The 27,584-nt window shown below is 37.7% G+C and overlaps 1 protein-coding gene across 1 annotated transcript; it reads left to right on the top strand.

Moving 5' to 3' along the window:
* The first annotated feature begins 3,712 nt into the window (after window positions 1-3,712).
* Window positions 3,713-27,157, top strand: abcg4a (ATP-binding cassette, sub-family G (WHITE), member 4a). Its single transcript, XM_059352022.1, has 15 exons — window positions 3,713-4,268; window positions 7,451-7,682; window positions 13,024-13,141; window positions 14,295-14,427; window positions 14,519-14,569; window positions 16,461-16,606; window positions 17,431-17,554; window positions 17,750-17,864; window positions 17,952-18,091; window positions 21,001-21,099; window positions 21,207-21,375; window positions 21,470-21,570; window positions 21,653-21,811; window positions 23,526-23,644; window positions 23,764-27,157. Exons 2-15 carry the CDS (start codon window positions 7,460-7,462, stop codon window positions 23,987-23,989), a joined length of 1,923 nt encoding a protein of 640 aa, XP_059208005.1. The 5' UTR covers window positions 3,713-4,268; window positions 7,451-7,459; the 3' UTR covers window positions 23,990-27,157.
* The last annotated feature ends 427 nt before the right edge of the window (window positions 27,158-27,584 follow it).

Below are 27,584 nucleotides of genomic sequence, written 5' to 3'. Positions count from 1 at the left end.
TAATCAACCAGGAAAGTTGTATGGTGAAATCTAATATCTAATTATTCAGTTTTTTCATATTTACCACATTACCCTTGTGCTGTGCAAAATGTATGTTCATATATAACCCATAGCCTTATTAACAGAACATTTTATTTTTAAAAATATGGCAAACATGTATTTATTATTACAAAACAAAACATAGTTGTAATGTAAGTAATTAACTGTGGAAGTTTTATGGTGATTTTTACCCTGTAGTGTTTCCTTTTAAATATTTAGGATGAACAGCCAGCCCACCTTTAATAATAAAGGATGTTATGCAGGGGTATTAAAGGGGATGTCCTGGGTGGTCTTACTTGAAGTCCTGCTGTGTTTCCTGCAGTCTCCTCAGGGCTCCCAGCAGCACGCCGCCCTCCACCACCGAGCTGAGGTGGGACTCAGGAGTCAGGTTAGACAGGTCACTCTCCACAGACACTCTGATGGGACGAGTCCTCACCCCTGCAGGATGTTAGTCAGATATTTAGTTACAAACTGTCAAAAGAAAACGTACAACTGTAAGTTATTTTACAGATAATTTCTTTGGAAATAAAGACATTATACAGTAAATATGTTTTATATATATATATATATATTATATATATATATATGTGTATATTATATATGTATATATGTGTGTGTGTATTTATCTGCTGAATAACTTAAGTTGTCTTTGTTTTTTTTACTTTCATATGACGGTAAGTGTTGGCAACTTTTGCTGCCAGACTTTTTACATTTTATTGACATTAAATTAAACAGAAAGTTGCCTTAATTTTACATTCAGCAACATGATGTGTATTTTTTTAACCTAGAATCCACTGTAATTTAACATCCAAGACCATTAAGTAATTGAATAAAAAAAAAAGTTCATATCTGTATTAAAGTTAAAAGGACTTTAAGTGTTCTTTGTTATTATTTCTTTTTGCTGTAAGAAAACAAAATGTTGTCTTCATTTTACATTCAGCAATATGATGTGTATTTTTTTTATTTTTAGATAGAATTCAGTGTAATTTAACACATAAGACCGTTAAGCAATTGAATAATACTGTAAAAAAACAACAAAACAAAACTAATGTTCCATAATATTAATTTACAGATTTCAACTTTTATTTTATGATACATTTTTGTAATAAAAGAAATAAAAAAATGTTTTTATGGCATCTGCAGTTAATGTCGATTTAGAGAGAAAGAAAAGGAAAAACCCTGCAAAATAATACAGTAAATTTCTGGAAAATAACATTTTTTTTTACAGTGCAGTGCAGTGTCGCTTTGCATGATGCATGCACACAAAAGTGAGTCACTTATGTTTTCTTAAATATTCACCTGTATGTGTGAGAGCTCCTCTTGTCATCAACAGAAAAAAGCCCACAGAGAGCAGAGCAGGTGTTCCCGGTGCCATCCTGTGTGATCTTCCTCCTCTGATGTCTGCTAATACTGATCGGTTCTTATAGTGCGCCTAACCCTCATTTGTGAACACACTCCAGCCCGAAAATACATTAATCCAGCTTAGATATTCACAGGAAAGACGGACACGAACAGTGTTTGCTCTTATTTCACACATGTGGCAGCCAGTCACTATTAATGTGCTGTATGACTAGAAAAACACTGTTATCTCTTTAATGATCATTTAGTTGATTAATGATCTGCCTTGTGGTTATGTTTTCTCACATGGGCATGAATGCATGAAAGAGAATGGCTGTTTTAGATAATTTATGGATGCAAACATACTCTATAGAGAGTTTAAGAAAGGTCATTTCTCACTCCTTCAGGCAAATATCACATTATGCAACCAGGATTTGGCATTTTAAGTGGAATAATATATTTGAGCAGCACCTCACATGTCACTATAGCAGTCAAGCTTCCATGCATTTCCATGCAACTCACACTACACTACACTCACACTACACTGTAAAAAAAAAAGAGAGAGAGAGAAAAGGATATTTTCCAGACATTTAGTGTATTATTTCACAAGGTTTTTCTTGTTTTTTCTTCAATAAGTAAAGTAATTTAATTTTATTACAAATATTAACCCTAAAATGGAAGTTGAAATCTGGAAATTAATACATGGAACATTATATATTTATTTTTTGTTAAAGTATTATTCAATTGCTTAATGGTGTTAAATGTTAAATTACAATTAATTCTATGTAAAATAAAATAAAAATACACATCACATTTCTGAGTGTAATATTAAGGCTGTTGGGTTTTTTTTTTACAGTGAAGCTTTAAGTTTAATGTAAAAAAAAAAAAAGTATAAAAATAAAAATAAAATAAAAAAGTAAAATAAATTTTAAAAATTGTAAAAACATTTAGCATTATATTAAAGTAAAAACAAAAGAAAAATACAATAAATACACATCATATTGCTGAATGTAAAATTAATACTACTTTCTGTATTTTTGCAGTACAATTTTAAATTGAATGTAAAAGTTTCTTTAAGAAATCGTATAAAAATAAAAAAAAACCCTGTTAAAACTCACACAAAAAGTTACACATACCATAATATTCAAGTAATAAAAAAAACTCATTCTGCAGATATGTATTTTGTAAATACAGAGGTTTTCTGTATGTTTTCTGTATTTTTAAAGAATTATCTGTAAACTTATTTACAGTTGTTTACTGTCGTTTGGCAACTTCTGCTGCCAGACTTCTTTTTTTTTTTTTTTACCATTTTTTCATGATTTTTTTTTTTACAGTGTAGCTTGTCTCCATCAGCTTGAGTTGTCGAAAAAGAACTAAATATGTTGCAACACAATGCAAACCTCTGTTGATTTACAGACTAATCATATAGTATCTGAGCTTTGCTATCAGTGTGATGCATTCAGGGTTACAGTGTCTGTGTCTCACATTATCTTCCTGGTGGATAATTCAGCTATAAAACAGACACATCACACAGAGATAGATGGGCTGCTCTACTGCAATCGCTCATGAGGCGACGGGGAGAACTCGTTTTAAATTGCTCTGATTAAGAGGCAGGTGCGATTGGCTAAAAATGGTTTTGATTTCCTCTCAGGGGTGATGTAAGGCATGTAGGGCCCGCTTGAACGCGAGTAACCCCGGCTGTTTTACCGAAAATAACCCGGGCACTGCAGCATCAGCACCAGGCAGCTGCGCAGGTGCGGCCCTGTTAAAGAGACAGCGGGGCCTTAAAACAAAACCTCACCAAAATAATGTTTACACAGACTGCTAACAGTGATGCATTTGCAGCGAACATGAACAGCTGTATGTGGAAAAGATGAGAATTTAAAAAAGAAAATAGGCTTAATCAGAAAGGAGCTTTATGCTTCATTGGGTTATTCCCATTCCTCTCATTCCCCCGGAGCCCAAAGTAGTCCCGGAATAGAAAATGGAATACTTAAAAGCTTTAAATTGGTATCTGAGGGGCTAATTTAATGAACAAGGCTGTGTCGGTCAATCGGATCTCAGTATATTTAATCAACTCCAACTTTTAGCACAGTGCTCTAACCCAAAAATGACTCCCTAAAAATGTCTTTACACTGACTTAAAATGCGCCTTTTATCAACTATTACACTGTGCATTTGGTGCCTTTACATGCACCTCTTTTGAATCAGTCAGAATGAGGATTAACAAGAAATAATCAAAACCAAAACAATGTTTTTTTTTCTTTCCTGCCAGCAACGCCCTGCATCCCAGACCGGCGTGCGTACCACACAGACGCACTAACCGGTGAGAGGATAACGGAGGCTGCTACATCGAGCTGCTGCTGCTGCTGAAGCATCTGCAGCGCTGTTTGCCTGTTTTTTTGTTTCATCCCAGATGTGACACAGACAGAAGATTATCACCAACAACCCCCCTTTTTGCTGCTGAGGATGTGTGTGAGGATTTCGACGCGGATCGGATGGATTCAATGAAAGGAATAACCGAGGGAAACATGACAGGCATCCTGCTCCCCTGACGATTCTCTCTGGGATGCAGTCATAGTTTGAGGCCGGACATGATTTTAATCTCAGGAGTTGCTGTATTGGATGCGAGATGGTGCACGCCGCACCCCGAGGTATACTGATAAGGAGCTCTGTCCTTTAATGCCTCTCATCCGATCCGGATTTTTCCAGGACTGTGGCGCACAGTGAGCATCTTGTTGTTGTGTTTTTTTTTTCACTGTTTGGAGGAGCTTCTGATGTGGAGGGATTGTGCTGTTTTGTCTGAAAGGATCCACTGAGCACTGTTGCTCCCACCCAGAGAGGAGAACCAGCTGAGCTGCTCACCTGGTCATTTCAACACACAATAATTAAGTATGTGCAATGCGTGCGTGTGCATGTGCAACATAAGCCTGACTGTATTTATCATTTCATCTACCTCACTGCTTTACATTTTTCAGCCTAAATTCTCATCGGTTTGTTGTTAACAGGTGCTTTTTTTTGAAGAGCTGGCAGCATCCTTCATTACTGACAAGCCACTGCAGAGCACAGAGTCCCCTCACCACTGCAAAGCTATAGATACATTTAATAACCATATTTCATCCTCTCACAGGAGACTTTTAGTATGGTGTTTGCTCACATGTCCTTGCTTTGAGGCCGCACGTGGAGGCCTTCAATCTGACTGAGAGGCCATTAAAGCTTGTCAGTGTTTTACTGAGCTTATATGGAGGCTGGTAATGGAAATTCACTAATGGCAAGATGATCAATAGAAGCCATGGTCAATTTCCTTCACTGGGCCATCTTCACATAAGGAGATTTTACTGCACATACAGTAGGTCATGGGTTGTAGACAGTAGTACTACAGGACTGCATGGCATCAACAGCAGTGGGTGTTTGTATACAGGCATTATGTGCTCAAACATGATTGGAGTTTTGTGTTTTGATGCATATGTTTTGCCTGTAAGGTTTGCTCATTGCCTCCAAAAAGAGTGATATTTGTGTCATATTATATGCTTTTTAAACCTTAATGGTGTCCAAAAACAACATTTTAAATGAGGATAAATGTGTCTGAACTGATCACAAATTTGTGGGAAATGACAATAGCTTCACTAATCAATTTCTGACCCAAACAGACTTCTTTTATTTGGTAAAAAAAATATTGTCTTAAAAGTACTCTACGGGCAGTATTTAGATCCTGAAGTAAAAGTAGTAATGTTAAAATATTCTGTTACTTTCAAAAGTCCTGCATTCAAAGTCTTACTTCAATAAAAGTAGTAAGGGATTAGCATTAAAATATATTTAAAGTACCAAAAGTAAAAGTACTCATTATGCAGAATATCACATATCCCAATAATATATATACTACATTATAATTATTGATGCATTAATGTCATCATCAATTTCAGTTTGCAGCTGGTAAATGTGGATGTCATTCTGATTACTTTATATACTTCACATACTGCTGGGCAGCTTAATCTATAATATATAATACAAACATACATTTGCATAATTTATTAGTTCTATTTTAATAATCTAAACCTGCAAAGTAAATCATGCTAATGAATAAATGTAGTGTACAAAGAACATATACAATGTAGTGGAGTACAGGCATAAAGTGGCATAACATGTAAATACTCAAATACAGTAGAAAAACCTTACATTGTAATGATTTTTATCCCAATTTCAGTCCTACATGTACACAAAATAGGCAGTTTTTACAATTTATTGACATGACATGCCATTATTTGTCTACATTTAATCATGACCATCCATAAACTGATAATTACATGGCTCTTTATTTACAGGTACTAATCTAAAGTAGGTCACTTAATTAAAAACTTAATTGAATCATGCACATAGTCCTCCTCCTTCACAGAGTACTGGGGTATTTCTTTGTTATAATAAATAAACCACTGACTTTTACCTGATCAGTGAAATATTCAGATGTAGTCTTGACATCTTCGTGTGCTGATATTATGGTATTTCAGCTTCACATTATTGGAAAGCTAATGCATCAGCAGCCACGACATAGTTTAAAACACTTCAGACAGGCTGCCTTGTCTAGAAGGAAATTTCTGTGAATCAGCAGTATACGCGTGCTGCAGGACTGAAACCAGATCCCGACTCCTCACACACTCACAATCTCAACCAGCCGGTCCATAAAATAAACTGTAATCGGATCAGATGCAGCAGCTAGTTTTAAAATGATGCCTGCACTCATCCTAAAATCATCCCAACAGCACACCACTTCTCTTTGGATCAGGAAACAAAAGAAACAAAATAAAGGGTCTTGGTTATAAATCTACCTTAATGAATTTGATGTTCTTCATATATGATAATGTAGGAATGTGAGGCTTCTTTTTTGAAGCAGGAGGGTGGAGTTAAGCTTAAACGTATGTTTAAAACCAGTGCTGGAATGTAATTAAGTACATTTACTCAAGTACTATACTTGAGTACAGTTTGGAGGTATTTGTACTTTATTTAGATATTTTCATTTTATGTAACTTTATACTTCTACTCCACTACATTTTAGACGCAAATATCGTACTTTTTACTCAATCCGAGTAGGTCCATTCTGCATAACAAGTACTTTCACTTTTGATACTTTAAGTACATTTTGATTTTGATGCTGATACTTATGTCCTTTTTAAGTACGTTTTGAATGCAGTACGTTTAGGCTACTTGTAGTGGAGTCATTCTGCAGTGGTGGAAGAAGTATTCAGATCCCTTACTTCAGTAAGAGTACTAATACCACACTGTGAAATGACTCTACAAGTAAAAGTCCTGCATTCAAAAGTACAAAAGTATCAGCATCAAAATGTACTTAAAGTAGGCTATCAAATGTAAAAGTACTCATTATGCAGAATGGACCCATTCAGATTGATTTATACATTCCAAATATATTATTGTATTATTATTATTATGTAAGCAGCATTTTTAATGTCTTCAATGTAGGACTAATTTTAATTACTTAATATACTGTTATGTGATTTAATCTATAAAGTTACATTAATGGAAATACTCAAGTAAAGTACAATTGCAGTACAGGCCAAAAGTTTGGACACACCTTCTCATTCAATGTTTTCCCTTTATTTTCATGACTATTGACATTGTAAATTCATCAAAACTATGAATGAACACATGTGGAATTATGTACTTAACAAAAAAGTGTGAAATAACTGAAAACATGTCTTATATTCTAGTAAGCAAAGGGTGGTTACTTTGAGGAATCTAAAATACAAGACATGTTTTCAGTTATTTCACACTTTTTTTGTTAAGTACATAATTCCATATGTGTTTATTCATAGTTTTGATGCCTTCAGTGAGAATCTACAATGTAAATAGTCATGAAAATAAAGAAAAACGCATTGAATGAGATGGGTGTGTCCAAACTTTTGGCCTGTACTGTATGTCAAAAGTGTACTTAAATACAGTACTTGACTAAATGTACTTAGTTTCATTCCACCACTGGTAATTTCACAGTGTGATATTAATACTATACTAAAGTAAGGGATCTGACTACTTGGTAAAAACTGACATGTGTGTCCTGCTTGCAGCCTTTCAGCATGGCGGAGAGGGAGCAGAGCTCGGTCAGCATCCCCATGGAGGAGACCAAACTCCCGGGCGGAGCGCCCCAGGAGGCTCCGCTGCTCACCCACCTGAAGAAAGTGGAGAACCACATCACTGAGGCCCAGCGCTTCTCCCACCTCCCACGCCGCTCTGCCGTGTACCTGGAGTTCAATGAGCTGTCGTACACCATCCGCGAGGGTCCCTGGTGGAGGAGGAGAGGTACTGCGCAGCTCAGTTCACTTAGTAATCATGATGGATGAGCAAGCGAGCGAGCACCACCCATGACAATCAATATCTGGAGAGCAGAGATTTCAAGGGAGGCATTTAAAAAGAAAAATATGTCTTTGTGTGAGTTAGCCTGTCTTTGACACGTGTCGCCCAGCCCTGTCCTCTCTCACACACACACACACACACACACTCTCAGACTCATGTTGTAGCAGGCGGTGTGCTGCTAAGCTCTGCTGCGCTCAGCAGAGTTTAGACATAGTAAATAATTTACACTCGCAGGTTGGCACACTGCTTTTCCCCCTCTTTTCCCTGTGTTGTCTGACGAGAGGCGGTGGCAGTGAGTCAGGCCCACGATTGATCTGCTCATGAAATATGAACAGCATTTTCAAGTCATCACTTTTATTAATGATGCAACCTTTGGTCATCTCATCCATACCAGCCTCTGTAAACTATTACATCCAGGTGCTCTTGTTCTGTTCTGTATATTTAGCCGGGCGGGGACGGGGACGGGGAGGGGGAGGACTTCAGAGAAATCTTTTGTCCACATTCTCCACATCGTTAGGAGAGGCCCTACATGATGCATTGCAGGTTGTCTTGTGTTATTTTCAGTCTTGTGTAATATTGATGTGCATTATGAAAGCCTGGCAGTTGAGTGTTTGTTGTTCTGCTGTGGACGTATGGAGAAAATCCACAAGGAGGAGCTTTTGATGCTTTTCCTCGTCAGAATTGACCCGTGGTTTGTGCTTTTGTTCATCCGCTCTTCAGCGCGCCTGCTTCAGCTCATCAGACTTGATGATGTGTGAACAGGAAGTGTCTCAGCTTTTGCTAATTAAGCTGTGCCTCTCATAGAGAAGCTCGTCTGCCATTTTACTCTCAATCTGCCTGAACTCTCTTGTCATATACATCCAGCTCCTTTCTGCCTCTCCAATTACCCCTTAAATTATATAATCAGCATGTTGCTTATATTTGACACATTCTGTAGTTTATTCTGTCTGTTTGAGTCTCATTTGAGCTGATTCTCTGCAGTTCCTGCCTGATCAAAGCAATAAAACAGGTGTAATCATACTGAGCTTAAGGCTGTTGTTGTGTTGTGCTGTGTGCTTTTGTAGTCAGTGATTACTTCCTCTTGGGGAAAAAAACACAACATTTCATGCCTTTTTTTCAGCTGATTGATATTAAATTATCCAGCTGGTGGAGGAAAAAGGATGACGTGAACAAAGAGCCTTGAACCCATGATGTCACGTTTAATTAAATGCGTTTTTGAGTCACGCTACTTGTGAGTCACTCCTTAAAATGTCTGCAGCAAACAGGGACAGAATAAAAGGATGAGGATATTGTTAATGCAGTACATGTTGGATTGTTCAGAGCTCGGCTAGGTTAGGTGATGTACGAGCTGCCCACCGCCTGCATTACGTTTAGTAGGTTCTTCCTGGCAAAGGCAGTTATTTTATCCTGTTAGGATGAAGTTGCTTTGACCTGCTTTCATGTTGAGGGTATTCTCCTCCCATTGAGGTATTCTCCTAACTGAAACTCTACCCCAGCCACAAAAGGGGGAGGACAGGAAGAGGGAGGGAGAGCAGGAAAATGTTTACATGCCTCTGGGTGATATGAGCTCTGCATTTTCTTATTTACTGCAACTGCGTCTCTGTACCTGCATTGTTTTTTTGTTTGCAGGAAAAGGAGTGTGGTCATCTAACAGATAAAATCACATCTTTGGCTTAACCTGCTGCTGAGAGCGTGCTCCTTTTAAAATGCACCACCATGCACACCATAATTCAGATTTATGACTGTGATGCAAAGTAATCTATGCTGCTTCCCCCACTAACATTCTGTCATTTTTTCGCAGAATGGTTAGGGAAATTTACGATTATGGTTTAATTACATTCAAGATGAAAATATCCTCATATTTGCCGATTTATCCTATTATTTTTTTAGACCATATGGTCCGACAGAAGTCAGAGTAATGGTCTCTGTATCTGTCATATGAAGACTGGAAGCAGTTTATACACGGTCTGAGTATGTTATCTACTAAAAGTCCTGATGTCGGAGGGAGGGGCCATTAGAAAATGACCATCAGACAGATCTAATGGCTTCATTTGGGTTCTTTCCTCCCCTCTTTTTCATATTTATATGTGTTCAATTTCACAGCTTGGCCAAAATTAATTCTGGCTTTTACCATATTTAGTGAAATGAGCTTGGGCTGAACTAATTCATACAGGTATGTGTCGTGTAATCCCGTACCTTTCAGGGGCTGTGGGCAATAGATTTTACTGGGGAGAGAGCAGGTCAACAGAAGATGTCACATAGAAGTGATGTACATCATCTGAAAGCTGGAGATCTGAAGATTGATAGAGAGGCAGCTGTTGTTGTAGTCATAAATTACTTAATCAATCAATTAAAAATGTTTAAAGCATAAGGGTTTCCAACATTTTGATGTGAGCTCAGTTATGTCACATAAGTAGGTGCAGCAAGCATGGACGGACATTTACTAAATTTTGAATTGATAAAATGTGTCAAAAGACCTCTAAAATGTGCCATTAGGTCTTGAGGAACAATATATAAAAATCCCTGCTGTGATCCAAAATCTTTGATAGATTTCTGCTGTTTAGACTGATGAGATGCCGATACACCTGGGAAAGCCATACATCCTCTGAATGCTCTAGGTCTCTAGTGTGTGGTTGTAGAGTTTCATGAGGCTGCGATTATTAGATTAGAGGTCACAACAGGTCACTTTAGACAGTGAGATCAAATTTCAAAATATGCTCTCACAACAATGAAATGCTACTATGGGGACTAACTACATCACACATGAACACACAAGAGTCTCAGCTTTCTAGTGATACCCAATGTTTGCAATTCAAACACTGTTTATGGACCCCAGTATGCAGAAACATTCAAAACCCAAAAAACAACTTCATACTGCGTGAGAAACACTGCAGTGTTTGCCCAAAAATGTATGGGATTATCACAAAGTGGGCATATTAGAGGTCATGGGACACCTTTAAAAATGTCCAAATTCTGTTTAAATTTGGAATATTGTTTTGGCCAGTTTCCATCAAGATAGCATGATGTACTTTGTACAAATAGATTCTTTGTATCTACTAGAGTCAAAGTCAGCAAAAAGTTTAGGTCCTCTGAACACTAAGGTGCTAAAGTTTTGAAACCAACTCACGGCAGGGATTTTTCTATTTTGTTCCAAAGGTCTTGGTGTATTCCTGTAATATTGTGGAGGGGTTTTGGACCATTTTTATCCATTCTTAAATTTTAAAAAATTCCCTATTTCAGCACCAAATGTGTGTAACAAATGGTATCAACCCAAATAATTGCTGGCTCAACTAATGGGACATAGTTGAACCTGGAAAAAGTAATATTTTGAACCATCATACACATTAATATGTGTATTTAAATATTTATGACCAGAACATCTTGACACACAGTCATAGACTGTATATAAATACACAGTGCAGAGTGCATCTCAAAGCTTTCAGATGATGTCCACCACTTCTTTGTGACATTTATTGTCGACCTGATTTCTCCCCCTAATAATCCACTGCCCACAACCCTAATTCTAAATAAAGGGGGCTGATTAATAAGAGGTTAAGTGTGACGGAAAAAAACGACTATTCTGCAGATCATACCACTTCATGAAAGCATCTTATACCTGGTGTGGGAATCAAGTTGTCATTTGTGTCCGGGGCTCCAATTTGAGGCGTGTGATGACCTCACCTCAATGTGACTCATAATAATTTGTCTGGCAATTACTTAGAGATTTCCTTTGAGGACAGACCTGATGTATATTGTCACATTCTGTTAAACCAGCGTGTGTTTGACAGCGAGGTGAGCTCCATACTCTGTCGCTCTCATGAGACTGGGTGATCAGGATGTTGCCCGCAGCCTCGCACAGATAAGACAATTATTATGTGCGACCTACAGCGCCGGGTTAGATCATCAGTATGCACCACATGCCAGAGCAGGGCTGCTTCACTGACAGCAGGCTGCTCTGCTGTCTGAGTGGAAGCTGCTGATGTAATAACACTGCGTGGGAGGAGGGGGCTCTGCCATTAAGCAACTTTACTCATAGAGTGAAGGCTTAAGGGGGCTGGCGGCTCTGTAGAGACCCTAATTACATGGCTCGAGACAGGAAAGAAGCATCCCTGCAGACAGAGGAGAAATGGGTGAGGCAGGGGAGACAAGGGTGACAAGAAGGCAGGATACTTACAGCCCTTTTTTCCATATCTGGAAGCTTTCAGAATGTGTGTCAGGTCTAAAGCTGTCGTCATTAGAAAGCCACACCACTTTAACCTTTTTTAAAACCTCTGCAGGGAAGTGATGCGTGTGGTTTTTCTGTTGGCGCCACTAAGGGCATCGCTATCTTCAATCTTTCTGTAGTCCCGTTTTTATTTTATTTTTATTGACCATCTTGCAGCACACCTGATGCCCAGCTCTCCTAAAATGCTGTGAAATCTTTAATTATTTTATTATTTACACCAACTTCACCTTGAATTCTTTCTCTTCCCCAGACAACGATAACAGCCTGCACATCTTTGTCCGTCTAAATCTCCATTTCAAGCATTTCAAGCAGTACTGTTTATTTAAATGGTGGCTGCAGTCAGTGTTGCCTGCTAATGTTTTTTTTACAGAGAACATATATGATCAACAGCAATGCTAGCTCTGCCTCCTGGTACGTAGATATTTAATAACCTTTGACTTCCTTTGCTGAAGTGAAATTTAGTTTGCAGTCTGTTGAAACACTTTAAGTGTTACAGCACGGTAACTTTAAACAACAGACTGTATAAAATATGGAAGGAGTCTCTCTCAAACTCAAAATGTAATCTTTTAGGCTGGTATACATTAACCTTTTTTTGTGTTTACTGTGTCGACTATCTTCTGTCATATAAGCTTCGATAGTTCTATTAACTTTCAAATTATCAATTGCAATTGTGCTGCATCTCTACTAAAAAACCCTCATTTTTATAAACTTGCTATATTGTGTTGTGCTTATATTTTTCCATCTTCACTCACCTTGCTTGTTAGTGTTCTTTCATAATTAATTTCTCCTCTTTGTCAGTGATAACTGGCTAGTGATTCACTAAACTTTACCATTCACAAAATTTCCTCGTATTTTGAATTTTCAGACAGTTTACAAGTGTAACACAAAATGAATGAGTCTGGTTAAAATAGTACATCTAACAAATTAAATATAAAGCTCATTGTTTTTAGATCTTCCCATATGTATAGCACAAAAAGAAACATGCAGACTTTTGAGTAAATTGTCTGAGAATGAATGAAAAGAACAATTACAGCACTAACAGCTTTCTCCCCTCTTTGTCAGGTTATAAAGCCCTCCTCAAGTGTCTGTCGGGAAGGTTCAACAGCAGAGAGTTGATTGGCATCATGGGGCCCTCTGGAGCTGGGAAATCCACTCTGATGAATATTCTGGCAGGGTACAGGTGAGATGTAGGAGATTGTACATTTGATTGAAACCCCAGGCTGTTTCAGGGCGTTTTTTGCTCTCTTTACATTTTACTCACTGTTGCCCTGTAATTCACTGCAATATATAAAATATATAAGCAGTGGTGGAAAGTAACTAAGTACATTTACTCAAGTACTGGACTTAAGTACAATTTTGAGGTACTTGTACTTTACTTGAGTGTTTCTATTTTCTGTAAATTTATACTTCTGCTTCACTACATTTTGAGGCAAATATTGTACTTTTTACTCCACTACATTTAGCTGACAGCTTTAGTTACTTTTCAGGTCAAGATTCAACATAAAACATGTGATCAATTTAAGGTGACTAGACTTTTTTTATTTTATTAAATCTTATAACAGTATATTAAGTACTTAAATGAGCCATATCTTTACAAAATTAAGACCCTGCTTACATAAAATCATCAATAATGTAATAATATATTTAGAATATATAAAACAATCTAAGTGTGTCCATTCGGCATAACAAGTACTTTTACTTTTGATACTTTAAGTACATTTTGATGCTGATACTTTTGTACTTTTACTTAAGTAAGTTTTGAATGCAGGACTTTTACTTGTAGTGGAGTAATTTCATAGTGTTGTATTAGTACTTTTACTTAAGTACGGGATCTGAATACTTCTTCCACCACTGTATATAAGTCCTGCAGCTCTATGGAATCAGCACAATTATGGCTAGAAGTGGGAAAAACTCAAAAAACGTTGTGCACAATAACACAGTTATATTGACAATGTATACACAAATGTCATGAATATTTGCATTTTTAAAACCTCTCCTGTCCTCTCCTCTCTGCTCTGTGTAAACAGATTTTCAGTGAATATTTGTCACATGACCGTTTGCTTCACAGTGTCGCTGAGGAGCAGATTTTAATGTTTTTAACAGGATCTAGTTATTACAAACTAGTTTATTTTTGGCAACATTTTAAATGAGATATTTAGAATGAAGTGATTTTGACAGAAATACAACAATTTTAAGCTTCGTTTTGGCTACTTTTTCTAACAGAAAATTTCATAACCCATGATCTATTTAAGGTTCAAATTTCGACAATAATGCCTGTTTTTACAGTTTCTTTCTATAATAAACTGTGTATTTTTGTTTTTGTCGGGTAACAGGGAGACAGGCATGAAGGGCCAGATCCTGGTGAATGGTCGGCCGAGGGACCTGAGGACCTTCAGGAAGATGTCGTGCTACATCATGCAGGATGATATGCTGCTGCCACACCTCAACGTGAGGGAGGCCATGATGGTGAGGTCATCTAAAAATAAAACACTAAAAAAAACTCATTAAATGCCAACAATGAGTAATAATGTCCTGGTTTTTGGTGTTTGTCTTTCAGGTGTCCGCCAATCTGAAGCTGAATGAGAGCATGCAGGTCAAAAAAGAACTTGTAAGTCTGAATAGTGATCGCATTACAATTACATGTACATAATTATTTTTCAGCCGGGCAAGACAATAAAGATTTGTTTCACTCCATAGATTTCCATGCTACTTATACCATCGTAACTATCCATTGAATAGCTTGCTTCAGGTCATTATGGGTGAAAATGGATATTACAGTGATGAGCCAGCCTGCCTTATTGTAAAAGACTATTGGATTTACAGGATTTGTGCTTCAACATAATGACACCCTGCTTTTTACAGAATCTAATCCAGTGGATTAGCCAAATGCAGCAGGCTGTTCTCATCCACTGTTCGCAAATAATACTGACCAAAAAGTAATGGACCATAATCTGTATATAACCCATGGTGGGCCATGAGCCGGGACATGCAGGTTGTCCTCTCAGGTGATGTAGTATAAAGAGTGACAAAGTATGCGGGGGAAGAAATCCAGGTGGATCGTCTTGTCAAACAAACACAGGACTTTCACCCAGGAGACTGTTGCTTGTGTCCCATATAATGCAATCAACATGATCTCACAGAAATCCGTGAAATAGCCACGGATTTCGCTTAACTCAAAATCCGTGGACTAGCCATGGAATCGCTCAAATTTCCGTGAAACTGACACGGATTTCGCTACAATGCAAGTTAATGACATAGTCATATCCCGTGGCTATTCCAACATACAAAGTGATTATGTACATTCACTGAGTGAATATTTAGAAAATAAAACATATATTTCTCGCTACAAATGTGATCAAAATCCATTTTTATGCAGAAACTAAGTCAAAATATTGATTTTTTCACTAAAAATGAGAGAACTGTCCGCCATGTTTTTTGTTCTGACCGCTGGGACCTTGAAAGTCACGTGACTTGGAACAAACCAATAGCCACGGGATATGACTGTCATTAACTTGCATTGTAGCGAAATCCGTGTCAGTTTCACGGAAATTTGAGCGATTCCGTGGCTATTCCACGGATTTTGAGTTAAGCGAAATTCGTGGCTATTTCACGGATTTCTGTGAGACCAGGTTGAATGCAATTTACCTGAAACTCATTATTCGGCATAAAGGTTCTGCACTTCAGGCCCCTCAAGCCGCTTCATGGCTTTTTTTTTTTTTCTTCTCTTTTTAGATTTTACTCACTGTGGCCTTGTATTTCACTGCAGTATATGCGTCCTGCAGCTCTATGGAATCGGCACAATCATAGTTAGAAGTGTTAACGACTCAGAAATGTCTTTTGTGCAATTTTGTGTTAAAAATAAGGGGGGGAAAGCAAGTTTAATTTCTCTGTTGAATAACCTTTTAAAGATGGAATGAAAATGGAATTTATATAGACAACACTTTTCCAAGTGTCCACAAGTGTCATAAATATTGTAAAAAAAAATAGAATTTGGTCTCCACATGTCATACATATTGAACGATTTACATTTTTACAACCTCTCCTCTCCTGTCCTCTCCTCTCTGCTCTGTGTAAATAGATTTTCAGTGCACATTTGTCATCTGACTGTTCATCTCAGTAGAATCAATCAGGGCTTTTTAGCAGTTATTCAAAACAGTTTATTTTTGGCGGTGTTTTAAATGAGACATGTAGAATAAAGTGATTTTGACAGAAATATCACACTTTTAGGCTTACGATCCATTCAAGGACTGTTGGAAAGTTCAAATGCCTGTTTGTTTGTTTTTTTTTTAATTACAGTTTCCTTCTACAATAAATGGTGTATTTTTGGCAATATTTTATAGAAAACATAGATTTTACGTGGAATTTAGAGGGTTAATTGACTCCACCATCATACATTAACTCCTAATACTGGACACCTTGTCAGGCATTGTCGCTAGATTTTATCCATTTTACCCTTCCTTATTGTCAGTTATATCTGTCATCATCTATTTATGTCTAAGGTGGATGAGATCCTGACTGCTCTGGGTCTTCAGGAGTGTGCACAGACGCGCACCAACTTTCTCTCCGGGGGCCAGTGTAAACGACTGGCCATCGCCCTGGAGCTGGTCAACAACCCTCCTGTCATGTTCTTTGATGAGCCCACCAGGTAGGATATCATTCAAATGCTTGAAATGTGTCTAAACTCAATTCAAATACAGATTAAATAGTACATCTACACTGTAATAAATGATTCTGTAGCGATTTCATTTTACTTAATATATTTGATCAAATGTATTAAATATAAATGCGTCCTTGATTTTGAGGCAGTTGTTTAAGTAACTTTAATATAAAAATATTTGAGATGGAATCTACTTATTTTGATCACATTAAATGTAATATTTATGTGTCTGTAATTCTAAATCAAGAGAATTTCGAATGAATCCAACAAAATAGAATTAGTCCATTTTTAATTGACAGCCACTTCCTGTTAAGTTTAAGTTATTAACTCAACTTGTAACTTAGTTAGATTTTTTTTTTCCATATATTTCTTTATTGGGTTGTCAGGACATAATACATATTCAATCAGAAAAGGTACAATTCACCCATTTTTCCCCCTTTTAGAACAACCCCCCGCCCCCCGAACCAGAGAGTTACATTCACATAAAATAAGCAAAAAACAATAAATAGTAATGATAATGAGAAAATACAACTCTCTCCCCCTCAAAGAAAAACAGGAGGGGTGAACAGTAGCCAAATAAACAATAATAAAAAACGAATAATAAAAATATAGATATATACATACATACAGTACATACATACATACATATACATACACATAAAACCAAACAAATAATAATAATACTAAATAAATAGAGTTTGACCAGTTAGATTTAATAAATAATGCCTAATTTTATTGAGTAGCTATTGTTTTTATCTTTTTTAACAGTGTATCACATTTGTCTTTCTGTCTCATTTCACATCTTATTCCAGTGGTTTGGACAGCTCGTCCTGCTTCCAGGTGGTTTCCCTCTTGAGGTCTCTGGCTCTGGGAGGACGGACAATCATCTGCACCATTCATCAGCCCAGTGCCAAGCTATTTGAGATGTTTGATAAGGTAACAGGTCTAGCTTTCCATTAGCCGCTGCTCAGACCAGGGCACTACAGGTTTGCATGATTCATTTTATCCAGCTGACAAGCAGCACAGGAGATGATACACAGGCCTGTTGTTTTGTCAGTTGTTCATATATTATTTAGAGATTCAGTGTGTTGGAAACAATGTTGATTACTCTGTACCTCTGTTCCCCACCAGCTGTACATCCTCAGTCAGGGTCAGTGCATATACAAGGGCACAGTCCCTTACCTCATCCCTTATCTGAAGAACCTGGGCCTCCACTGCCCGACGTACCACAATCCTGCTGACTTCAGTAAGTCCGGCAGCTCCTTTTATATAAGTGCGTGCCTGCGTTTGTCATTGTTTTTGTTCTTTACCAGCTTGTCCTCTACGTCCCCAGTCATTGAGGTGGCGTCAGGGGAGTATGGGGATCTGAATCCAGTGCTGTTTGAGGCGGTTCAGGGTGGACTGTGCTCCGAGGAGGGAAAGAAGAACTCCAGAGACAAGAGTGACTCTTCCTGTCCCTCTCAATGCCACAGTGTGAGTGGTACCAGCCCTCTCCCCTACACTGCAAAAAAGCCAACTTGTGTTTTTTGGCCTAAAACAGTGATTTAAGTTGGTAAAACTTGGAAATATAAATTATTGACATTTAGGGCAATAATGTAAGTTAGCACAACAAATGAAGTTGTCTGCTCAAAAACAAGTTTGTGAGTTGTTACTTATATCTTTAAGTTGGGGTTCACAACAAGGGACAATAGTTCTGCTAACTCTTATTTCTTTGTTGTGAAATGCGGGAAAGTGGTGAAATTCGGTCATTAGCGAAAGCTAGCGGCTAACTGATGCTAGCGGCTAACTGATGCTAGCGGCGCTGGTTGTTACAGCTACAAGAGTAGCCATTAGCGTATCAATGCTAACTCAAAATTGTGGTCGCAACATTAGCTGACATTTCATAGCGGCGTTAAACTCGTGCCAATTCAGCACATTGCAGAAGTTAGCAGAAGTAAGGATTAAAAGTTATTTAAGTCGAGCAAACTCAAAAACAAAACTTAAAATATTTAGTTCAATTCTCCAACTTAAAATGTTATCGAAGTTTGTTGCCTTGAAATTTTTAGTTCACTCAACTTTTCATGTTTTGCAGTGTAGCACTACACTAATGTGTTTTACATTAAAACCCTCTGAACCCCAACAGGCCAGTACAGTTTTTTGTGCCCTTTTTATATTTTACTCACTGTGGCCTTGCATTTCACTGCAATATATAATATATATTAGTCCTGCAGCTCTGAGGAATCAGCAATTTATCTGATCAATTATTTTTAAAAACAGAAATAAAATTGAATTTTTACCTACAACACTTTATTTTGCAACCCCAGTGCCCACAAGTGTCATGAATATTGTAAAAAAAAGAATTGGGACTCCACATGCTATACATATTGAACTATTTGCAGTTTTACAACCTCTACCTGCAACTTCTCCTGTCCTCTCCTCTCTGCTCTGCGTAAACAAATTTTCAGTGAATATTTGTCATGTAACCGTCGTCTCAGAAGAATTAATCATGGCTTCACAGTGTCTCTGAGGAGCAGAATTTGATGTTTTTTAACAGGATCTAGTTATTACAAATGGTTAATTATTAATTATTTTTGGCAACATTTTAAACAGAACATGTAGAATAAAGTGATTTTGACAGAAATATCACAGTTTCTTTTAAGCTTCGCTTTGGTTACTTTTTCTAATGGAAATTTTCATAACCTATGTTTCGTTCAAGGACTGTCGGAAAGTTCACATTTAAACAATAAAACCTGTTATCGCAGTTTTCGAGGTTGTTAAACAGACGTCATGTTAAAATAGAAAAAAATGATAGAACAATCCTAATTTCCAAGAATTGTTCGATGGCAGGAAATTGCATCTGATATAATCAGTTTCCTTCATCATGATGGATTAACTGATGTCATTAAACAATAAGTAATCTACTCATTAACATAAAAAGTGATGGCGATATATTTAAAATCTGCAGAACCACATAGTAACAGAATTTATTAATAATTTCCTCATTAAAACAATTCTAATATGGTTGCGTCCATTTGACCAAAAGTACTTTCATAAAGAAGTAATCACAGTCGGTAAGAGCAGTAGTTCTCAACCTTTTTGAGTCGCGACCCCCAATTTAACATGCATGTTGTCCGCGACCCCCACTCACTGAACAGAATCTCACATGCACAGTTTGGAACACCCAAAAAAGAAACAAAATGACCAAAAAAAGGAAACAAAATGACCAATAAAGACAGAAAATGACCAGAAAAGACAGAAAATGACCAAAAAAGGAAACAAAATGACCAAAAAAGACACAAATTGACCACAAAATGATAAAAAAAAAAGACACAAAATGACCAAAAAAGACACTAAATGACCAAAAAAGACACAAAATGACAAAAAAACAAACACAAAATGACCAAAAAAAGACATTAAGTGACCAAAAACACATTAACACATGAACACTTTAACACAGTGGAGACAGAGCTGACTTCCAAAATGATTTGGCGACCCCCAGAAATCAGCTCGCGACCCCAATTGGGGTCCCGACCCCAAGGTTGAGAATAGCTGGGTAAGAGAACCCCAAAACTAAACACACAGTGTTACATTCAAAAAATAACCCCAGTAACCCTTTTCTCCTCACATACACTAAAGTGTTCCTCCTCTCCCCCAATCCATCGATCCGTCTCCTCAGCCTCTCTCAGCTTCCTCTCACTCTCTCTTTGTCAGCCTCATAAATCGGGTTTGATAAGAGCATCAGCTAAATACTAAAACTGTAAATGTAAACCACACAGAGCTCTCTGGTATACCATTACCCCTGCATGATGCAGTTTTGCCCTTATGCCACTTTAAACATTTCATCAGGTTATTGATTTTCTCTGTTCTCTTTTCTATCTCCTGTGTTTTTCTATGTAGGAATCAGGTAGTAACCTTTACCATAATGTGGTTTTTTTTCTTCTTTATACGACTGTATCCTCATTTTCTGTCATTTATTGCATGATTTAGCCCTCTGAACCCCAAGTCGTTTTTTCTTGCTCTTTTTTTACATTTTATTCACTGTGGCCTTGTATTTCACTGCAATATATAAGTCATGCAGCTCTATGGAATCAGCACAATTATGGCTAGAAGTGGGAACAACTCAAAAATGTATTTTGTGCAGAATAACACAGTTATAATGACATAAATCATAAAAAATAAAGGGGGGAAAGTTAATTTAATTTCTTTGATACATTTTTTAAATATGGAATAAACATGAATTTATGCATACAACACTTTTCCAACTGTTATTAATATTAGAGAAAAAGCGTTCAGCTAAAGATTTTTCACATTGAGGTGTGGGAACGGGTTTTATCTCTCTTCTATGCTCATGGCTATCTTGTGTATCACATAACTAATTTCGTGTTCTTGCTGTTTCTTCACAGGAAACTGGAACCCTTGAGAAACATAGCTTTGCCACCAGTACATTTACACAGTTCTGCATCCTCTTCAAAAGAACCTTCATTACAATATTAAGGGACATGGTAAAATAATTATTATATGAACTATTCAAGCTAAGACAGAGCCTATGATAAAACGGGTTTAATTTGATTCTCGGTATCAATGAATGTTTGTTGTGTGTGTCTTCAAGGTGCTGACCCACCTCAGGGTGATGTCCCATATTTGTATTGGAGTGCTGATTGGCCTGCTTTATCTCAATATTGGAAATGATGCCAGCAAGGTCTTCAACAACACTGGCTTCCTCTTTTTCTCCATGTTGTTCCTCATGTTTGCTGCGCTGATGCCCACCATCCTTACCTGTAAGTCTGCCAAGAGATCGTAAACACTGATTTGCCATGTTGTTGTTTTTTCGTTTGGAGCGGAAAGTCTTTTAACGCTGCTGTTGTTCCACAGTTCCTCTGGAGATGTCTGTGTTTTTAAGGGAACATCTGAACTACTGGTACAGCCTGAAGGCCTATTACTTGGCCAAAACCATGGCTGATATACCGTTTCAGGTAATGTTTGAATGATTGAGCACTCAATGCTTTGGACATGAATACAGTTTATTTTTAGTTATCGACCCAGTCTCTTTTACAGGTAATTTGTCCAATCATGTACTGTAGTATAGTGTACTGGATGACTGAACAGCCTCCGGAGGCCAGTCGCTACATTCTCTTTATGGCCTTGTCCACATCCACGGCGCTGGTGGCCCAATCCCTCGGCCTGCTTATAGGGGCTGCATCCACATCTCTGCAGGTAGGCAAACCTTAACCCTTTGGAGCTTTGAATCCTTTTTATTCTGCCTGTATAATCCACCTAAAAAATGTTTACCATGCCATGTTGGTATCATTGTTTTCAGCACATCCTCACTCATGTGACCTGATAATGACTTTTTCACTTTGACTTACTGGATCAACATTTAAAACTAGAGAAAGGCTGGTAAAAACAGTGGAAATATTTAATCAAGTTAAGGAGATGAACTAAATGGTCCCCTCCCCAACACGAACACTCACATGCATACACACACACACACACACACACACACACACACACAGATTCATGAACACGCATACATGCACCACAGCTTATTTTTTCATTATATTATTACCCTATTTTTTGTTTTTTTGTTTTTTTGTTTTTTGTCATTAGTTTGTTGTTTATTTCTTTTCTTAGAGATCCTCATTTGGGGAATACCAGTTTGCCTTGTATATATGTTTGTCTGTTTACCCTATGTTTTTGTTAATTACTTTGTGAATATATACCTTGAAAAAAAAGGGGGAAAAAAATGCAAGGTACAATATTGTAAAGAAAACGAAATGACTCATTATGTTTGTGAAAGTAAGAAGCCTTGCAATAAAGTATTAAAAAAAACATTTCAAACTAAAAAGAACACACAAAAATACTATAAAATAATTAATTCATCATCCTTAACCGCTTATCCGCACTCTGGTCCCTGGGTGGCCAGCTGGAGCTGATCCCAGCTGACAATGGGTGAGAGGCGGGATATCGCCAGACTATCACAGGGCTGACACATAGACAGACAACCACACTCTCATTCACTTCTACGGGCAATTTAGAGTCACCAATTAAACCTAAGTGCATGTTTTTGGACTGTGGGAGGAAGCTGGAGTACCTGGAGAGAACTCACGCTGACACGGGAAGAACATGCAAACTCCACACAGGAGAGCCCTGACATAAATTCAGATTTTGAAAATTTTCATTGTCGTGCTCAGTGAAGAATTTTAAATGTCGCTTGCAAATATATCATATAAGAGGTAAAATGATGATTATAAAATCCATTCTACACGGTTGCCCATAAAGTTGGAATAATTTTGTTTTTAGACCAAATTAATTGTGGTTTAATTTTCCTTGTGAAGTGTTTGGGAGAGATTTTGAGAATATATACACTTTATCTGTCAAGAATAAATCACATTGTCACAATTATTTCCTGGAAAGAGGTGTTTATTCCAAATTTATTTGGAATAGAGATTTAAAAGATCCTTCGCTACTGCAGCCATCAGACTGTCTCATTCTTCAAGAGCTAATAGACTAACTGAATTTCCTTGGGGGTAAATAACTTTGATATGATTTTGATTTTGAAGAAGTTTTGATCGGTGACTTCAGAGGTTAAGGTTAAAACACCTTAAGTTGAGACATGTTTGGGACGCCAGTCATGTTCCCATATGTAACCGATACAATTGTGATGAGCATAATGACTTGAGGCTATGACACACGTGAATCCACAGCTGAACTATCAGTGGTTGCATTGCATTGCATTGTGGGTAAGGTGCTATTAAGAAGAATTTGTGGGACAAAAAAACTGATATCGCTGGTTCTGCTGTATTGATATTGGAACTGTTTATTCTGTGTTATAAATGTGCAACACTAAATCTGTGCAGTATTCTTACAAGTAGCTAATGAAAAGATGTTTCATGGAAACTGTTTTGTAATAGATCATTTTTTTCCACAGGTGGCTACCTTTGTGGGTCCAGTCACAGCCATACCTGTGCTCCTCTTCTCTGGCTTCTTCGTCAATTTTGACACCATTCCCAAATACCTACAGTGGAGCTCTTATGTTTCCTATGTCAGGTACTGCCAGCTGCCTCACATTCAGAGAGATCAGACACTATTTTTAGACTTTTGCTAAATTTATTTTTGGCCATCTGTTCTTTTCTGGATTCTCATGATAAATATTTTTGTGCTTTCAGGTACGGCTTTGAGGGGGTGATACTCTCTATCTATGGGATGAACCGGTCCGAGCTGGAGTGTCCCGGCGTGGTGTGTAAGTTCCAGAAGCCAGAGGAGGTCCTCCAGCTGCTGGATGTGGAGGATGCAAAGCTCTACGTGGACTTCATGGTGCTCGGGGTTTTCTTCATTCTCCTCAGACTGGCTACTTACCTGGTTCTGCGTTACAAAGTCAAGTCAATGCGTTAAGACGTCCAGGCGCTCGTATCCGGTGTGAGATAGTAAGCAAACATATAGGTCTCTCTTTCTCTGTCTCTTCTTTACATACATGTACAAAGACATACACAAGTCCAGCACATACAAATCATCAGAAAGCTGTGCTGCCACACCAAACTGTACAGTCTAATATTATCTTTTAAATGGTTAGTTCTTCAAGAGAAAGGAAAAAGTGTTGTTCCAACCATTATTAGTTGTCCTTCAGGTAACAGTTTCAGATCGCCATTACCTTCCAAAATTATTGTGTATCTGCACTATATGTAAACAGAATACCCGACAAAGTAACAGAAAGCATGTGTCTTTAAAGTGAGAAATTTTGGCTTTGTCCACATGAATCATGAGCTAAAGCCTCCGTGTACGATAACTAGTAGCTTCTCAATCCAGGAACCTGATTTCAGAATCCTTCTAATGCCATCAGGAAAAACTTTCAGTGCCAGAAAACTTTTGTGCAGCTTCTCGCTTTCCTTGTAGGATCATCTCATCAGGTATCCTCAACAAGACGCTTGATGAACATGATGGCTTTTCTTTTTTTCCGGATTAACAAACTGACTGCCAGTGGGTGACTTTCCTTGCTTTTCATCCCTCAGTGTTGATCCTTTTTGCAGGACCTTCTGCCCTACCATCGACAGCGGCAGAACATTTAGATGAAATGTTTGTAAAAAAATTTAAAAAGTCAAGCAGTATATCTTATATAAAGACTGATATGGATTCCCCCTGCGACCCGGCCTATGATCCTTATATATCCTGCCATAACCGAGGAAGCATTCAGAAAGCAAGCATGACCGCTGTTTCCAGCCTGATGCAGAGGACTGTTGTGCGGGGAGGATAGTGTTTTAGTGCGACAGCTTGTGCTACGGTTAAAAAAGTCTAATCAGTGTCGCTCTTTTGACACAGTCCTTTGAACTCCTTGTTGTACGACTCTTTAGCTGCCTCCTTCCCGAGCTACGAAAGGAAAAATATCCTATTTTCTCTCCTTCTCTTCTTCTTCTGCTTTGCTGATGTCTGACAGATGTGTGTTGTCCGAAACAATGCTAGATATACTTGAAATGCTGGCTGGGCAGTTTTTGTGCCTCTGAACTAGAATGATTTGAGTTTCCTCTGCTTCATTGTTTGCACATACACCTTATGTACATGCTGATTCTCTCTCTCTCTCTCTGTCTCTTTCTCTCTGTCTCTCTCTCTCTCTCTCACACACACACACACACACACACACACAGACAGGTACATATGCACACACGCAAGCAAACACACACATTCACCCTTGGCAATGTTTAGAAGAGCCTCTCCTTGTTGCAGGGCAATGCAAATATTTTCCAATAGACTTGCTATGAAATATTTCTTACTCAAACTATGCTACTTAGTAATCCTTATTATAATGCACAAATAATGTGAGTATATAATCAATGATTGTACAGTGAATATGTCATGCTGTAAACAAAATGTACATTTGCACTTTTCAATGTATGTTTATTCTTTTTAAATTATTTGTATTTTATTTTATTTTTATATATCTATGTGATGCTTGAAAGTATAACAGGATAAAAAAAAACAGCAACCGAATGTTGCATGTTCACATTAGGAATGAAATTTATGAAATATTAAATTTCAGAGTAAAGCATAAACAATTTTATTTCCTCATCAGAAATGTATGTATGTATGTATGTATCTGAAACCATGTTTGGGGAGATGCAAATCCTCTGCTTTGTGCTAAACATTTTTAGAATATATCTGGAATATCGGAGTGCGTCACTGCTGTATATAAAAAAAGAATCAGGAGTGAGAAGGTAATGTGGATATGTGTGAAATGTGCAGGAAGGAAGAAGGCAAAGATGAACAACCAAATGTTTCGTTAGATGAACAGACTGAGAGAAGATGAGTGCAGCAGGTGGAGTCCTCCACTGACAGAATGCTGCAGGTGGAGGTTTAGATTCTGTCATTAATAGCAATAGTCAAAAATGTGATGTTTAATTGTTATACCTCCAAACTGCTGTGGCATCAGTCAGTTCATATGTTTTATATCAAGAGCTTGACTTGAGTTTTATTATGTGCAATGATCATCCAAAGGTGTTTTATGAGACAAATTTCATGAAGGGAAAACATGACGCTGCAATATGTCTTTAATCTTTTTCTCTTTTTCTGTTCAGTTAGTAACTTGGTGGATGTGTTTACTCGATGAGCTTCTAATTGGAGGTACAGCAGCTGATGGTACTGTGGATGGGTGCTGGAAAACCACCAGGCTTTAACGTCAAGATAATTAGTTCTCAATGGGTAGCATGGGAGAAATGTTGCATAAAGCCAGTTTTACTGCCAACACAGCAGATATGTGTTTTCCCCAAATTATATCAAAAAGCCAAGAGTTGGTAGGAGACCTGCAGGTAAATTTAAAAGAAGAAGAAAGAAACAGCTCCAGCCCCGGAACAAAGGAGAGATAATTAGTAGTGTTGAAGTCATTAACCAAATGTGGGAACATCTCTGCCTGAGGTCTTAATAAGGCCTGTGGTGCCAAAGAAGAAAACAAATCATCCTTCTTCTGCTGCAAAATGTGAAATGTAGAGAGTGAACCTCTCAGTAAGATTATGGTATCAAATGTTCTCATTCGTTTTCTGACCAAAGAGAGAGAGAGCTCCAGAAAGTCGCCCACGATGTTCGTAATTCAAATCCCATTGAATTTCCCTTAATTTCTGGATTTTTAATGGAAAAGTGATCATCACTGCCTGGTCTGATCTGACTCCAGTGGAGAGACTATAATCGTGTGTGAGCAGTGCTGTGAAAGTGACAGCAGGATGCAGCTGATGAGCCAATCAAAATGCTTTTTCACTCTCTTTGACACTTTGATTTATCACGTCATTTTTCGCCTGTTTTTCACATTAGTGCACTCTACCATGCATGGTGAATAATAATAATAACAATAATAATAACAATAATAATTATTATAATTATATAAGCTATCCCTACAGAAAGCTGAGTTGTCTGATTGAACATTAGCGGTAGAATGGAAGGCTGTTTAACACCGATTGTTCTTTATTTTTTATTTGATATCATTTGTTTTCATTTAATTTATTGTTTCTCAACTCAAAAAAATGCAAGTTCTGTATACTGAACGCTGTTCCAAGGATTATAATAAAGCTCATTTATAACCTTTGCCCTTGCTCAGTGACATGATTCACTTAAACGTTGACTATTGTTAATTCATTTGTGAGACTTATGTGTAGCCACAAAGTTAATTACTTTAATGTATGCAATCAGATCTCCCACACTTCCAAGCACAGTAGAGCTCTGAACACTTTCTGACAGTGTGTTCATACTTCCAGCTCACATGGGCACTAATGTGGTTTTGTGAAGTTAAACCATTTTTAACACAACCACACTTTGTTCACTCTTCATATAAATGTGCCATGAGACTTTGCATTTTCATTTTTACAACCTTTTACAATTTCTCACCCGGGGAGCAGTTGGGGCGTTTGGTGCCTTGTTTAAGGGCACTTCAGTCCTTAACCTGTCAGTCCTGGGATTCGAAACGGTGACCTCCCCAGTTACAAGCCCGATTCCAAACCTCTAGGCCTCGTAC

Source organism: Centropristis striata, chromosome 15, assembly GCF_030273125.1.
Source record: "Centropristis striata isolate RG_2023a ecotype Rhode Island chromosome 15, C.striata_1.0, whole genome shotgun sequence".
NCBI lineage: Eukaryota > Metazoa > Chordata > Actinopteri > Perciformes > Serranidae > Centropristis > Centropristis striata.
Note: the sequence above shows the minus strand (reverse complement) of the source record. Positions and strands in the feature narration are given on the sequence as shown.

Bases quoted from the DNA above. Each gene is read 5' to 3' on its own strand.
- abcg4a (XM_059352022.1), top strand. From the start codon at position 7,460: ATGGCGGAGAGGGAGCAGAGCTCGGTCAGCATCCCCATGGAGGAGACC. The intron at 13,142-14,294 runs GTGAGATGTAGG...GTCGGGTAACAG, and splicing joins AATATTCTGGCAGGGTACAG to GGAGACAGGCATGAAGGGCC. The intron at 18,092-21,000 runs GTGAGTGGTACC...GTTTCTTCACAG, and splicing joins GTCCCTCTCAATGCCACAGT to GAAACTGGAACCCTTGAGAA.